This window comes from Diabrotica undecimpunctata, chromosome 3, assembly GCF_040954645.1.
Source record: "Diabrotica undecimpunctata isolate CICGRU chromosome 3, icDiaUnde3, whole genome shotgun sequence".
In the NCBI taxonomy this organism is placed as follows: Eukaryota; Metazoa; Arthropoda; class Insecta; order Coleoptera; family Chrysomelidae; genus Diabrotica; species Diabrotica undecimpunctata.
The window spans coordinates 99,039,968-99,055,536 of NC_092805.1; the positions used below are offsets into that span (position 1 = coordinate 99,039,968).

General features: G+C 32.7%; 1 protein-coding gene across 9 annotated transcripts in view; it reads right to left on the reverse strand.

Moving 5' to 3' along the window:
* dnc (phosphodiesterase dunce) overlaps nt 1–15,569 on the reverse strand; it is a 760,818-nt gene that overhangs the window by 100,838 nt on the left and 644,411 nt on the right. For all 9 annotated transcript variants that reach the window (XM_072526397.1, XM_072526398.1, XM_072526399.1 and 6 more), the window contains one exon: nt 7,241–7,353. In XM_072526397.1, the coding sequence (XP_072382498.1) occupies nt 7,241–7,353 (113 nt within the window). The remainder of the gene's footprint in view (nt 1–7,240; nt 7,354–15,569) is intronic.

A 15,569-nucleotide genomic window follows, 5' to 3' on the forward strand; every position in this document is an offset into this window, starting at 1 on the left:
TGCCTGGGGCTCACCAGAGCACATCTGGAGTCGGCGCTGGACATGACAGCATGCAGAACGTCGGTTGCAAGGTAATAAGAAGGCGGGCCCCTATCATGCAATCAGCTACAACCCGACAACAACAACAACCTCAAGCAAGCCAAGCAACAACAAGAGTTTCACTAGCTAAAGGTGCTGCAATGAAAAATCTGCTGGCGCTCACGCAAGCGGGACGACCGAAGAAAAGCATATGTAAAATGGACTGTGTCAATGAACGAAAATATTTTGCGTTTCTATTACAAATCTCGTTATTACAAACCTCGTTCAAAAAACTATCGGCTATTGAGATCTGTATGCCCAATTTTGTAGGGAGTGTCCAGAGATTAAAGATTAAAGTATCTGAACAGAGAGTAGATAGCAGATCAATATCGGGTAATTATAAGAAACAGTTTTATCTCAGAGACTAGACGCTATACCATCAAAAACGAAATCGAACGGAAGATTCACAACTAGAAGGTACTTGTTGATCAAGATAAAATACATGATTCTTGAACTTGACATACAACAAACTAAACCTGCTAATCTACAAAGCAGGACAGAACGGAATTGCGCGATATAATTTTCGCCTGGTAAGCGAAATCCCACGTGCCGTTTAAGAGTTTAATAGAAACCAATTTACCAGACCACCGTTACCAAAAATAAATTATTGTTAGAAACCAGGTGCGCTGTTTCAAATTGTGAATCCTGAAGTTCTCACCAATTATGTTTTAGAAACATGTTTTCAAGCGGTACTTGAAAACCAATAAAACCAATGATTATACTGGAAAAATACACAAGAGAACAGAGATTGCCAGATCAGAATTTATAAGACTGAAGCCACTCCTAACGTGCATAAATCTTAATTTGGAATTTGGACTACGTACCATTCAGACTGATATAATTATAAATAAAAAAGTACTGGAGAGGGATGGTAAAGAAACAGACCTAATCACCACTATACAAACAAGAAAACTGGAATTCCTACGCCACGTGGCGAGGGAACCAAAATATGAAATTTTGAGACTAATAATATAGAAAAAGGTAAAGGAAGAAAATCTGTTGGCAGCAGGCAGAATTCTTGGTTAAAGTATCTACGTAGTTGGGATCAATTTAGATCGATTGGTTTGTTTAAAGCAGCAAGTTCAAAAATAAAAATAGCCATTATGATTGCCAACCTCCGTAGGAGTCGGTAGTCTAATAAGAAGAACAGTAATTTTTAATTTACTGGGCATTAAGATCAGAATACGACGAGATACTAATATTGGAAAGACCGACAACAGAGTTGCATCCTGAGAAAAATGTCTGCTAAGGAAGATTGAATTATTGCGTAGGGGTATGGATCAAGTCATGGTATATGTTTGTGTTTAACAAGTAGAAAAGTAATCAGAAGAACTGAAGAAAGAATGCTGAGCCTTGCTAGATACTCACAATATGATCCAGAAAACAACATAGTATAACAGTGCCTGGATACATTAAAACAAAATTTAAGCATTGAAAGAGTCTTAAAGTGAATTTTAAAGAAATATTACAGATACATAATTCCAATGACTCAGGTTTAGCATTAAAAATAACAATACTATAAGATCAATACCGGGTAATTATAAGAAACAGTTTTATTCCAGAGGCTAGATGCGATACCATCAGAAGCGTCCAGTCAAACGGGAGATTCACAACCACGAGGCAGGTGTTGATCAAGTTTCCAATAACTTACATAGATTCTTGAACTTGACATACAAGAAACTAAACCTGCCAATACAGAGCAGGACAGCAACGAAGTTGTGCGATAGCGTGGTAAGGGAAATGCCACGTACTGTTTAAGATTTTAACGGAATTGAATTTCTACCCAATTATGTCGTAGAAGCCCATACTAATATCGAAAGGACCGACAACAGAGATGCATCATCGGAAGAGTCTGGTAAGGAAGATTGAATTATTGCGTAGGGGTATTGGTCAAATCACAGAATATGCTCAGCTTAGGTATTTCGCTCCAGTAAAATATCTGTCTAATGATGTGCCACACTTAATATATTCTCGATTTAAAATTAACGGTTTGTTTTACTGGGAGGGAAGAGGTTGACAAATAACAGATATTATTAAAAGATGTCTCCTTTGAAATATATATCTATTTGTTTCAGCATTTTCACAAGATTTCTGGGTTGTCGAAACCAAACTCCAGATTTTTGCTTAAATCTGTGCCTTCTATAAATAACAAGGGAAAGCAGATGTTGAAAGGAACGACATAGGGAATTTAAAATTGGAGTCCTCAACATATCCATTTATTTAAGCAAGAACCTTTCGTCAACTGGTTTCTTATACTAATAAAGAGTAAATAAAGATAAAGAACAGACAGTTAAGATGATTGACAGTTCACGTATAGTGCCTCTGTATATTCGCCTATACGTATTTCATTATGTAGCAGGAATCATTAGAGCGACTAGTACAGAAGCCCTGAACTTGAAATCAAATCTTTTCCGTCAAAAGAAGTAATAATAAAATACCTTTAATAATGATGCTACAGGGACATCTGAGAATAAAACCAAAAATTAGTAATCCAAAGATTTCTTGGTTGTCGAAAACCAAATTTTTTGCTTAAATCTGTGCCTTCTACCAATTATAAGGCAAAACAGGCGATAAAAGGAACGACATGGAAAATCTAAAATGTATAAATGAAAATTTTAGTACTACTTCTTTTAACGGAAAAGATTTGATTTCAAGTTCAGGGCTTCTGTACCAGTTCTGACCAAGCTAGAAAAATGCTCCTTGAAAGACCTATTGGTCAGAATAGAAGAGAAAGACCCAAAAACAAGGTCCCTTGATAACATCGATGAAGACAAGAAAAATATGGGAATACGTGTTTAGCGGAGGAAGGCGATGGATACGTATTATTCAAAAACAGAAAATATATTTTCTCTTACTTTTGATTTATCTTTTCGATTCTATTAATAGAAACTGGGAAAATAAGTAATGACAATACATATTTAATTGGAGTAGTATTACCAGATATATAGTATTATAATATATTCTTGCATATATGATCTCAAATCTGAATCCATTAATTATACTTTCAAATGAGATGACACACTCATTTGAAATAGATCGATAGAGTTCCAGAACCCGTGTGTATTTCATGAAACTTTAATTAACTATAAAAATGTAAATGGCATCTCTATTATACATCTAATGAATTCACTAATTAATTAATTCATCTAAGAATACAACTATCATATTATAACACGTATGCGTCAAGTGACTTAAAAAACCCAACTATAAGCTCAATATATTTTTAGTAGCAGGAAAAGATGAAGGTGGAAATATAAAGGGATCTCAAGAGATATCAAGAAATCATTATTTTATTATACATTTATCTTTACCAAAACTATAACTAATTTCAACTTTAATTATATTTCAACTATATAATTTTAAGTGGATTAATTGGTTAAATTATGGTTTATCATCATCAACCTGTATGCGTCTACTGCTGGAAATAGGTTTTCCTCAGCTCTTTTTATCTGTCTCTGTCTTGTGCGGCTCTTGTCTTGGTCTCCATAGCCCTCTCGGTCACGCGAATCTTATTCACTACCATTTTTGTAAGTTTTAATGTTTCCGCTCCTTAAGTGAGCACAGGCAACAGACATTGGTCAAAGATTTACCTTTTGAGGCATATGGGTAGGTCCAATTTAATTACATAGTTTAATTTACCAAACGCTGCAAAGGCTAATCCTATGTGACGTTGGAGCTCACATGTCTGGTTATCTCTGCCTAACCGAATTTCATGTCCTAAGTACTTATTCGATGCAGTCTGCATAATGTCCCTTCCATCAACAGCAATAATGACGAAAAGGTCGCCAATGTGAGTCCATAATACTGGTATATGGGAAATGAGTCAATACTCACAATCTTAAGTAGTTTTTATTTAATAAAGTTGGTGAATTTTGGGTTACCGGTTTCAAGGCTTACAATATTTGCCCCATCATCAGGCCCCAGTACGTTATTTTTTTATATGTATTAAAAACTAAAAGTTAAAACAATATAAATCAAGCAATAAACAACTGAAACACAATAAATGACACTAAATAATAACAAATTGCGTCAGCAATTATAACATAGAGAGTGAGATTGACAAACCAAGTATTGTATTTGGACATTAGTGCCATTGGGCATCACCAATCTGCCCTAAATAGTCAGTCAGCGTTAGTATAGGTTTTATAAAGATAGTTGGTTGAATTGAATTTAATTAAAATTTTATCTACGACGAAAAAATACTACTTACATCTCAGATACAGGAAAGCTCCTTGGAAAGCTCTATAAATTAAGGTAATTCGGCGAACCACCTTCCCCCTTAAGGAATACATTCACTTGTACCTATGATTTTCAAGATAATATCTTAAAATTCATTGTGTCATTCATTGTGTTTCAGTTGTTTATTGATTGTTTTATGTTGTTTTAGCTGTTTAATACATATATAAAAATAACGTACTGGTATATGATGATGGGGCAAATATTGTAAGCCCAAAATTCACCAACTTTATTAAATAAAAACTACTTAAGATTGTGAGTATTGACTAATTTTTCATATACTATTATTCATATTAATCTTTAGTCCGTCCAAGGAATCGTGATATAATTTATCAAACATTATTATTGCATCATCCATACGATCGGCTATAAGGACGATGTCATCATCAAATCCCAAATGACTGAGCTTCTCTCAGTCCCCTTTCCGTTTCTTTTAGTGCTTTCGTTATGCCATCATTTGCTTAATCTATATAAGTATAGATAAGCATCTAAGTCTAGTAAAACTATAGTTTCTGTTACACCTTCATAAAATAGTAATTTATGGGATCTCATTACTTTTATGAAAAAAAAACGACTAGCTTTGTAGAAGATCACTTATTTGTCGAATCTCTAACCAATACTGATAGGACTTTGAACATATACGCTTGTTCAATTGAATCATCTTTGGTCTGGTTAGCCTTGCCAACACTTTTAATCACTCAACTGACATTCTTTCTGCAATGTTAGTTATGTTTGTAAACCTCATAGTGATGAGTTCCTATGATTTGTATTTAACAGTGATTTTAAGTAGTGTGATTTAAAAATGGCGACATATCCTGTATGTATATCATAGGGGCAATAATTTCCTAATACACATTATTTTTCACTTTGTCGTTTACAACAAAAAATAAAAGTCAATGTATTTCCAAAGAATTTGTCCTTTTTTTCTAATATATTGTTATAAACTTTATACAATGTTTTCTTTACTGCTATTTATTTGCGTAATAGGGGAACCTTGTTTAGTATTTACAAATGTTTTTTGGCAGATTATTCACATGATTCTTATCACGTACGCAACTGTTGTGCAGAATCATATTAAGGAGCGAAATCGTTATATAAAATGCGCAGAAAAAACAGTTATTATAACTTTTAATATATAAAGTTGAATGGTAGTATATAGCGTATTACATTAACATTTTATATTTTTATATCGTTGCGTTAAATATCGCACTTAATAAAACTTTAATACAAGTTGGTAAGATTTTGAATAATTATTGCTTATTTGAGATTATTAAATTTAATCTGTTGTTTATTTGTTCAAAAAAGTATATTAGTCAATTGTATAATGTGTATAAATTATTGGCTCATATTTTATGTTTTTTTTTTATTTTTTACGTCAATGATTTATTATTTATGGAGATGCAATTAATAAATTTATAATGTAATTATATATATTTTTTAAAATATTAACATTATAAGACGTCGATGCCTTGTAGCTTATTAAAAAGAAAAATAACATCTATCATCATTATCATCTACCCTTATCAGGTGACTAGTTGAATAGATCTCTTATATACAGTGAGAAAAAAAAATATGGAATACCTTCTGAGGGAGCCTTGTAACTAGCTACCTACATTCGAGAGTTGAAAATCTTTTGATTCCAAGCCTTACTTCAACGGACTTGTGAATAGATGTATCTCCATATGTTTGGTTCTTCAGTGACCGTTGAAGGATAAGGATTTTTATTATGAGCAAATATAGCTCCAGAGAAATAAAATCACTTTTGAGTTTATCGATTTATAATTAAATCTTTTTAGCGTAGAGAGGCCCAACACGGCCGTAGCTGACTATACAATATCAAAAAATTCTTTCTTTATAACACGTAAGAGAAAACCGTATGTACGAGAAAAATTCCCGATTTCGGCGTAGAGAAATATTTTATACGTGAATTGAGAGTGTGTAAAAATTCACATGCCTCAAGGGCGATGTGTGAGAATGAACTGATCTGATAAATCACTACTTGATGCGTAAAAGTGAAGATTACTCCTCTTTTATTTAGGTGTGAAAACTATTTAAGAGGGTGAGACGACGCCAGTCAGTCGGGGTCGCGAACAAACTTGATAAAGTGACTATTTTACTTATTCTACACTAAGAAAAGTCTAAAGAATTACATTTTTATTTTATATTTTAAAAACAATATGTTCATTTCTGGAACACCTTCATTGTTTTGAGAATACTCTGAGATAGCGCGTCCTGGAACAGGTCGATTTTTATTTTTAAATTTTTTTAGCATATATCATACAAGTAAAGTTTTAAATTAATTTTTGGCATATATATCATACTAATGACGTTATCCATCTCGGCGTGATGACGTAATCAATGATTTTTGAAGCGAAGCTTCTATTTTTTTACCTTTTCTTTATAGTAAAATGTTGAGGCAATCGTCAAGAAATTAGCGACACGAAACGCCGACAGTTGGAAGAGTCCATTTAAGCGACGAGGAGCGTCCTTTAAAAAACATGTAAACGAAGACGGTAGGGTTATTAGCCATGCTAATTTGAAACATTTTTTATAAAACAAAACTATATTTCGTTTAACCTGTCTTTATTATGACATTTGCATTAAATTATGACAGGGCCTGTGTGAGGTTACCAACTTATATAAATATTATTTAAACATCTTAATTCTCAGTGGATAAAAATATGGATATGGTTCTGAAGCTAGTTTCTTATGAAATTTACCATCTTTAATGGGAATTACCCACCATTTACCATGTAAAAAAAAGGATTTTCGAAGTGAAAATCTAAACGACAGAAAAATGTATTTTCAAATTGTGGTTGATCCCCATTAAAGACAGCAAATAATATAGAAACTTATCTTTTTTGGAATTAAAAAATGTCTGACCTAAGACATAATCTATAATAATTAGCCAGTTAAGAGCACTTACCTTTAGGGAAGCCATGTCGGAGACAGATCGATGGGTTTGTATAGTTTCTAGTTGATCTAGGCACCAATCCAACTCTTCCATGGTTTCCATAGCCATTTTCATATAAGCTTCATCTGAAAAAAAAAACAGAAAATAAATAAATAGAAATACAGGTAAAACTATTCTAAAATAAATGAAATTAATTACTTTTACTTTGATTACCAACTATTTGATTAGTTATTTAAGTGACAGTTTGCTGTAGACTCGGATGTTAATCAATGATAACTGTTAAGTTAGACATATTATTATTGTTCTGAAACTGTATTATAAGTTCAAATAAATTATTTAAGACTTCGATGTTAAAGCTGAAACATCAATATTATCTTACTATATAAGTGGTTTATTCCCAACATACTCTTTGACTATAGATGTAGTTTTGTGGTAGGCATTATTTGATTAGTTATTTTTTGGCAATCGATACTTTTATTGAAACACAGTGAAAGATAACCTATGATGAACCTTGTTTTTCTTTTATCTGTTGCGTTTCGAAAGAGTATAGGCACATAATGCCTAGATTGCCTCTGAATTATGGTTTTACATTCTTCTCTGTCTAGGGAAACTTCTGTAGACTTAATACTTTCGTCACGGTCGTTTGCCTGTAATTATATCCTCGACTATCAGTTTTTCTACGCAAATGTTGGCGCGATACTTTGTGTATGATATTGGCAACATTTTTTCTAAGCTCACATCTATTTTTCTTTGGTTGGCAAGATTTAAAGTTCATATCTCGTATGCATATGTAGCAATATGAAAAATTAATATGTTTAAGTTTGCTATATTAGGCTGAGTCTTCCCAGACTTGAGTTAGTTTTATAGTTGCGTTATGAGATATTGTCAGTCAGTGATTCATTTTATCGTCACAAGCTTTAATGAGGAATCCGAAGTAGAAATTTTTTCAGCCTCATAATCAGTACCAGTTTTTAAACAGGTAGCGATCCCAGAATGGTGAAAGGGTCGTTAGAAATGAACCTTGGGAAAGAGAGATATTGCATGATCACACATACCTGGATAGAGCATAATAATATAAATTCATCTGAAGAACACATTAACAACATTTTCGAAAGCAATGGGAATACAGAGACAAATATCAACAAACTGATTGACATTATAATAGAAGCTATAGAGGAAAGCCAGATGATACACTGCCAAAATAAAAATCATATAAGGAAAGAATAAGTCCCCAAACACAAACATTAATGAAAGAAAAAAGAAAAATGCAAATTAATAAAAGCAAAGGATATCATGAACTTAAAAAGATAAGTAAAAGAATACAAAAATCTATTAGGATGGACGACTGCAAGAATAAAAGTGAACAAATCCAACAAATTATTGAAAATAACAAGAGTCTCAAAGTTCTCAGGAGAAAATTGAAAAATGGTAAAAAAGAAATAATAAAATTAAAGAATAAATATGGAAATATCATGAGGTAAATTACTAAGGGCAGTAGAAGATTTATATATATTATTATACAGAAGTCAACAAGACCATGATAAGCAAGTAACAAAAAAGTTAGAAAACTCAGGAAAAAGGTTATTCATACAGTGTGTAAAAGCCAAATGGAATAAATTCATTATTTAGGTTACTGTACATATTTATAAAAAATCCCGAAACACGTCAAATTTAAATTATAACTTGACATTTTTTAAAGTGAAAATGCAACCCCTATCTTCAACCCCCTTAGAATGACAGGTACAACCCCCATTTTTAAAATAGGAAGTATAGGCTTGTGATATATCGTTTGAAAGGTCTTTTCATTCTCCATTCAAACATGTTGTTGCTTTCAAGTTTATTAAGATTAATTAAGATAAAATAAATTAAAATCATGTGGTTACAGAAATTCGCTACAATACAATCAAAAACTAAAATGTAATGCAAAACGTAATAAAATGTAAAACACGAAAAAGAACTATGAATGATATTGAAGTAGATGTTCAAAATGTTCACCGCGAACGTCGTGGCAACATCCTAATCTCAAATAAAACTGTCTTCTAACATTATTTAACATAACAGGCGTGATCGACCTAATCGCAAGCGTTATTCGTTCTTTTAAGTCATTTAAATCAGAAGGTTTAGTTTTGTACACATGGCTCTTCACATATCCCCATAAAAAGAAATCTAATAATGTAAGATCAGGTGATCGCGCTGGCCATTCAATCGATCCTCGCCTCCCTATCCACCGATTGGGAAATATTGTATCGAGGTACTGCCGGACATTAAGTTGGTAATGTGGTGGTGCTCCATTCTGCTGAAACCATATCGTATTCGCTGGAACTTGAGGGTTTCCTGGATCAGGATATAAATTTGCCAACGTTGGAATGACATCATTTTGAAGTAGTGCCAAATAATTGTTGCCATTCAAGTTGCCCTCAATGAAAAAGGGACCAATGATATTGTTTCCTACAATCCCTGCCCAAACATTAACCTTTTGAGGGTATTGAGTGTGTTCTTCTCTCATCCAGTAAGGATTTTCCGTGGCCCAGTAGCGGCAATTTTGCCGATTACCATGACCGTTAAGTGAAAAAGTACACTCATCAGAAAACATAACGTCTTCTAATTGGATAATATTGTTATCCAACATGTCCATCATTTGCTCACAAAAAAAAGTTTTCCTATCAAAATCGTCTTCCATGAGCTCCTGAGTAGGTATCATCTTATAGGGATGCAATTTATTTTCTTTTAATATGTTTACTATCGATGTATGGCTAGCATTGAATGTAGTGGATGCCTGTCTACTCGATGTATGTGGATTTTCGTGAAACTCAAGCAACACATCTAATTTGAGTTCATCACTCAGTGCATTGGCAGCTGCTTTTTTTATCTGCCCTACATGACCAAACTCGCGAAACTGCTTCTCTATTTTACTTATTGTTCCTTGAGATATAGGCGGTAAATTAGGAAATTTCTCATGAAGTAGGCGAGTTACTTCCTGTTGTGTTCGGGTGTTATCTCCGTAACCAATCATTTGTAAAACTGTTAACGAACTTTTTACTTAAATTAAAATACTGACAACTTAAATAAAACAATTTACTAATGCATGTTAAAATAACGCAGCCACGGAAATTCTTTAAAGTTTTTTAATGGTTACCATCTAGAAACCACATTGCTATGGCTTTTGTTCACTTTCTCATTATCAAGACCTAAACGGAAAATAAGTTTTGAGTATATTTTAGCGAATTTCGGTAACCACATTTTAATTTATTTTATCTTAATTAATCTTAATAAACTTGAAAACGACAACATTTTTGAATGGGGAATGAAAAGACCTTTCAAACGATATATCACAAGCCTATACTTCCTATTTTAAAAATTGGGGGTTGTACCTGTCATTCTAAGGGGGTTGAAGGTAGGGGTTGCATTTTCACGTTAAAGAATGTTAAGTTATAATTTAAATTTGACGTGTTTCGGGATTTTTTATAAATATGTACAGTAACCTAAATATTGAATTTATTCCATTTGGCTTTTACACACTGTATATCTTCACCGGCAGAAGATAATATCGTCGTAGAAACCGTAAATATTGGAAGAGACAGACTTTTAGGGAATATAAAGAAATTTTTCAACTTATGTATGTCTGCACCAAAGCGAAACACCTACAAAATGGCAAAGTTCACTTACCATTTTATTACACAAAAAGGGTGATCCAACAGACCTTGAGAATTACCGACCCACTAGTTTGTTAAAACACCTTTACAAGTTATTTACAAAAATAATAACAAATAGACTGGAAACAAAATAAGATTTTTACCAACTTAGGGAACAGGCAGGTTTTAGGAAAAACTTTGACACCAACGACCAGATTATAAAAAAATCCATCAGATGCAACCGACTATTGGTCCTAGCTTTCGTAAACTTTTGCAAAGCATTCGGTAAGATAGAAATTAACAGCTTAATGGAAAAAAGTCGCATATCTTATCGGTACTCCAAACTGATTGCAAATATATACAATATGGCAACCATGACCGTTAGACTACACATAGATAAAAAATGTATAAAAGTCAAGAGAGAAATTAGGCAAGGAGACACGTTATCTCATAAACTCATTACGGCACTGCTGGAACATGCTTTAAAACAATTGGAGAGGAATGCCAAAGAAATCAATGAAGGCGGCGAATTGCTCTGCCACCTACAATTTGCGGATGACATTGTTCTGATTATAGATAACTTAAAATAGATTGGAACTATGCTTACTGGGTTAGATGTAAAATGTAACGAAGTTGGTTTAAACATCAATTTTGGATAGACACAATACATGACAAATCTAGTACCAAGCAAAAAAGTCGACTGCAACGAAATAGGGTTATTTTATAAATATAAATACTTAGTTCATGAAATCCAAATTACTAAAGTCAACCAAACTGCTGAACTGCAAAGAAGAATCACTTAAGCATGGGTCGCATATGGAGCTCTATCAGACATCCTCCAGAGCAATGTGTCAAATTATTTGAACAAGAAGACGTTCGACCAATGTGTGCTTCCAGTCATGACTTACGGCGCCGAAATACTTTCCTTAACCCAGGCTACAGCAACCAATCTCAGGGTAGCTCAAAGACGAATGGAACGCTCGCTACTTGGACTGACTCTCAGAGACAGAGTTTGAAATGAAGGAGAGGCAATTAACATACAGACAATTATTTTTAAATAATTACAAATGTGACAGAAAGATATATTTTCATTCATAGGACTTACTACAGTTCGCTCTGATGATTCAATAAGAATGAAATACGTATAAGCAACTGGTGATGCTCTGTATTGAAAGCAAATCTTAACTGTCTTTATTATTTTCGTATACTCATGAATGGTGTGCTAGAAATCAGTTCGAGAAGGGTTTTTGTCTAGATCAAGTGATATGGAATACAAATTGTAGATTCCTCATGTCTGTTTTTTATTGTCTGTTTACTTTGAAAATTATAGAAAGTACAGATTTAGGCAATACTCTGAAGATATTTCAAAGGTGAGAAATATCCACATTTCGATTATTTTTAATAGATGTGGCTGTAGCGTCTGTATGTTATCATTTTTAAACAATTACTAATATGACAGAAAGATTTGGTTTTATTCATAGAGTTCGCTCTGATACTTCCATAAGGATAAAATACGTATAAGCGAATGATGGTGCTCTGTATTAAAATTAAATCTTAGCTGTCTTTCTTAAATATTATGAGTTATATCATAAAGTCCTGTATTATGCCAGATTTTGGTCCAAACGGTTTGAAAAGAATCTTGTTGACCTTTTTTTTCCAAAATGTTTTCATATAGCATTATTTTAAGTAGAAAAATTAAATGTTGTGGAATCGCTCATCTATTCCAAGACCAACCATAGTCGTCTCTTATTCACGAAAATATACTTTAACATTAAATTCATATACTTTTTCTATTATTTGTCGCTCATTTAAAATTTGCTCGCGTTCCTTTTCTAGGCATAAACCCTATTTGTCATCAGGTATCTGTTGAAGGAAACAACGTTTTAAACGGACACATTATAATATGAAATAGAGCCTTAATGGTATGCGAAATAAGAGCTATCGTTCTGTAGTTGCTACAGTCTGTGGGTTAGACCTTCTTGTGCAATGATATGTAAATTGACTTATAATATTTTGTTGGCCTCTCATTATTGTCGCAAGTCATGTATCATATACAATGTAACAGTTTTTTTGCAGTATTGTTTCCATAATTAACATAAGTACTTAACTTTGTTATAAAGTTCACGTGGTCTATTTTGGTTTGCATGCTGTTTAAGTTCTTCAAGTTTCTTATGCCTATTTTTATCTTCCTTATACGTCTTTTGTATTTTTTTTCTAGGATTTTTCTATTTTCTGAAGACATAGTTTTGACAACATTTCTTGTCTTCTTAAGTATCAGATCAATTGTACCCTCCAATGTTTCTTTTTTGTTGTTATTGGTTTTGTAGGTTCCTTTAAACCAGATGCAATCCATGTATTAATCGCATGGCAGGTTCCACTCGAAAAAGCTAATTATATAGTACTAATTCACCTTCCTAAGCCTCGAATAAATTGACAATTTTAAAGATGATTTTAAAAGTTTCTCTAATCGATTTTTGACAATTTTAAATATATATATATATATATATATATATATATATATATATATATATATATCGAGAAAAGGAGTACGACCGTCAATCCAAAATAAACTAAGGTACACTCGAAGAGTGGTGGCGAGTGGAGACCGAAAAACCCACCACTCTTCGAGTGTACCTTAGTATATATATATATATATAATATATATATATATATATATATATATATATATATATATATATATATATATATATATATATATATATATATATATACTGGTATTTAGGCGCCACGCCCGTCTGGTAGGGATCTATGGAGGAGTATCACCGAGCCGGAAGCCCTTATCTCTTGCCGTACTGCTCCACCATAGACCGATCAGACACCAGCATATTCTAGTCTAAGCCGCAGAATCATCTAGAATTTTAAACTGCTGCGTTAGCCATTTTTATTTTTCTGTACACCGAGCTGGGGCTCGAACCCACGTCCACTGAACCATTCGACAGTGAAGCGAATGAGAATTGGCCGCCTAGCCCGCTTGGCTATCTGACCGACCAATTTTAAATATAATTTTAAAAATTCCTTTAATCGAATTTTGACAATGTGTCAGTTTTTCGTATAGAATTTTCAATTTCCTAAAATTTTGAATGATGCTAGGCCCATACAGGGTTCTTAATATTGTTCTGAAGTTATTTTTTTGTGACACGTTAAAACAATTTAAAGTTTTTACTGGGAAAAGCCATAACTTTACTATAAAATAAGTTTATTTGACATTTCAATTTCCACATCCTTCGCAAAATACGGAGAATTATTTCCGAAGTGGGAATTAGGAAACGTCAAATAAAAGTAAAATTATTGCTTATTCTGAATAAAAGTACTTAATTGCATTAAGATGCCACAAAACAATAGCTTCAGAACAATATTAAAATTCATAATGAAATGAAAATACATTTTTGACTCTGAGATAGCGCGTATAACAAATTTAACAATTTTTGCAATTTTTTTTTCTAGGAATTCTATAAATAATAATAGAAAATTTAACCGACAATTAATTTATTAGATTATTAATTATTTACTATTATTAACGACAATAACGATCGTTATTGTTCTGAAGGATTTTCTCTTCCATAAGCAAGCAGAAAGCAAGACCATGACGTACTTAATCGAATTGACCTCTATATAATATTTAGTTACTATATACATTAGTGTATGATGGTTAAATAGAAGTCTGTGTAAACAGGCAACATACATTAATATTGAATAAAGCTGTGATCAAGAGGAGGCTAAATTTAGTCGTCACTATCATGCCCATAATCATTTCAATTAGTAAATTTTAAGGTAGCATGTGCAGATCTGTTACACGTGAACAATCAAATCTATCAAAACAATTAAGAAGATCGATTTTTTTTAATACAGAAATATATTCACAAAAAACATAAATACTAATAATTATTAGGAACATTTCTGGAAAGTATTTGTAAAAAATCAAATTATTATGAAACTTTTACTATACATTCTTCTGGATAAAATTGTTATATTATCGTCCTCTCAAAAGAAGAGTTCGACGGAAAAACAAGGACAGCCAGTATCGACAGTAACAGGAGTTATGAGCAAAATAATCAACGAAAAAATAGACAAAAGGTAAGAAAGACAGAGTAGTTGGACCAGATGATATCCCTGACGAAGTATGGCCAATTTTAGGTCCATAAAGTGTAAAAAATATACAAGCTTAAAAAATATACAACAGAATTGCTTAACAGAATGGTAACAAAAATGCCAGTTAGACAGAAAACAGGACTTCTCTTCTTCTTCTTCCTCTTTATTAATTCTTCATTAATGCCTTTATGGAAGATTGTCACTCCATCTTTTGCGCGGTCGTCCTATACTTCTTTTGTCGACTGGTGACTTATCTCTTGCTATTTTGACGACACGGGTCTCCTTCATTCTGCTTTAGTGGTTATTCTATTCTTTTTTTCTATTTTGTGTTCATTCATTTATACACTGTACGTTACATTTTCTTCTAATGTCTTCACTTCCCTTTCGATCTCTCAGCGTATTTCCTGTAATTCTTCTTGTCTTCCTATGACTGTGTCGGGTCTTGTTTCTGAGGCATATGTCATTATTGGTCTTACACTGGCTTTATAAATTATTCTGGACTTTATATCAGTGTTAATGTGTCAGTTTCGCCATATAGTGTTATTAGGGCATCCTGCCAGTCTATTTGCTTTTTGTACTTGATCTCTCACTTCTTTGTC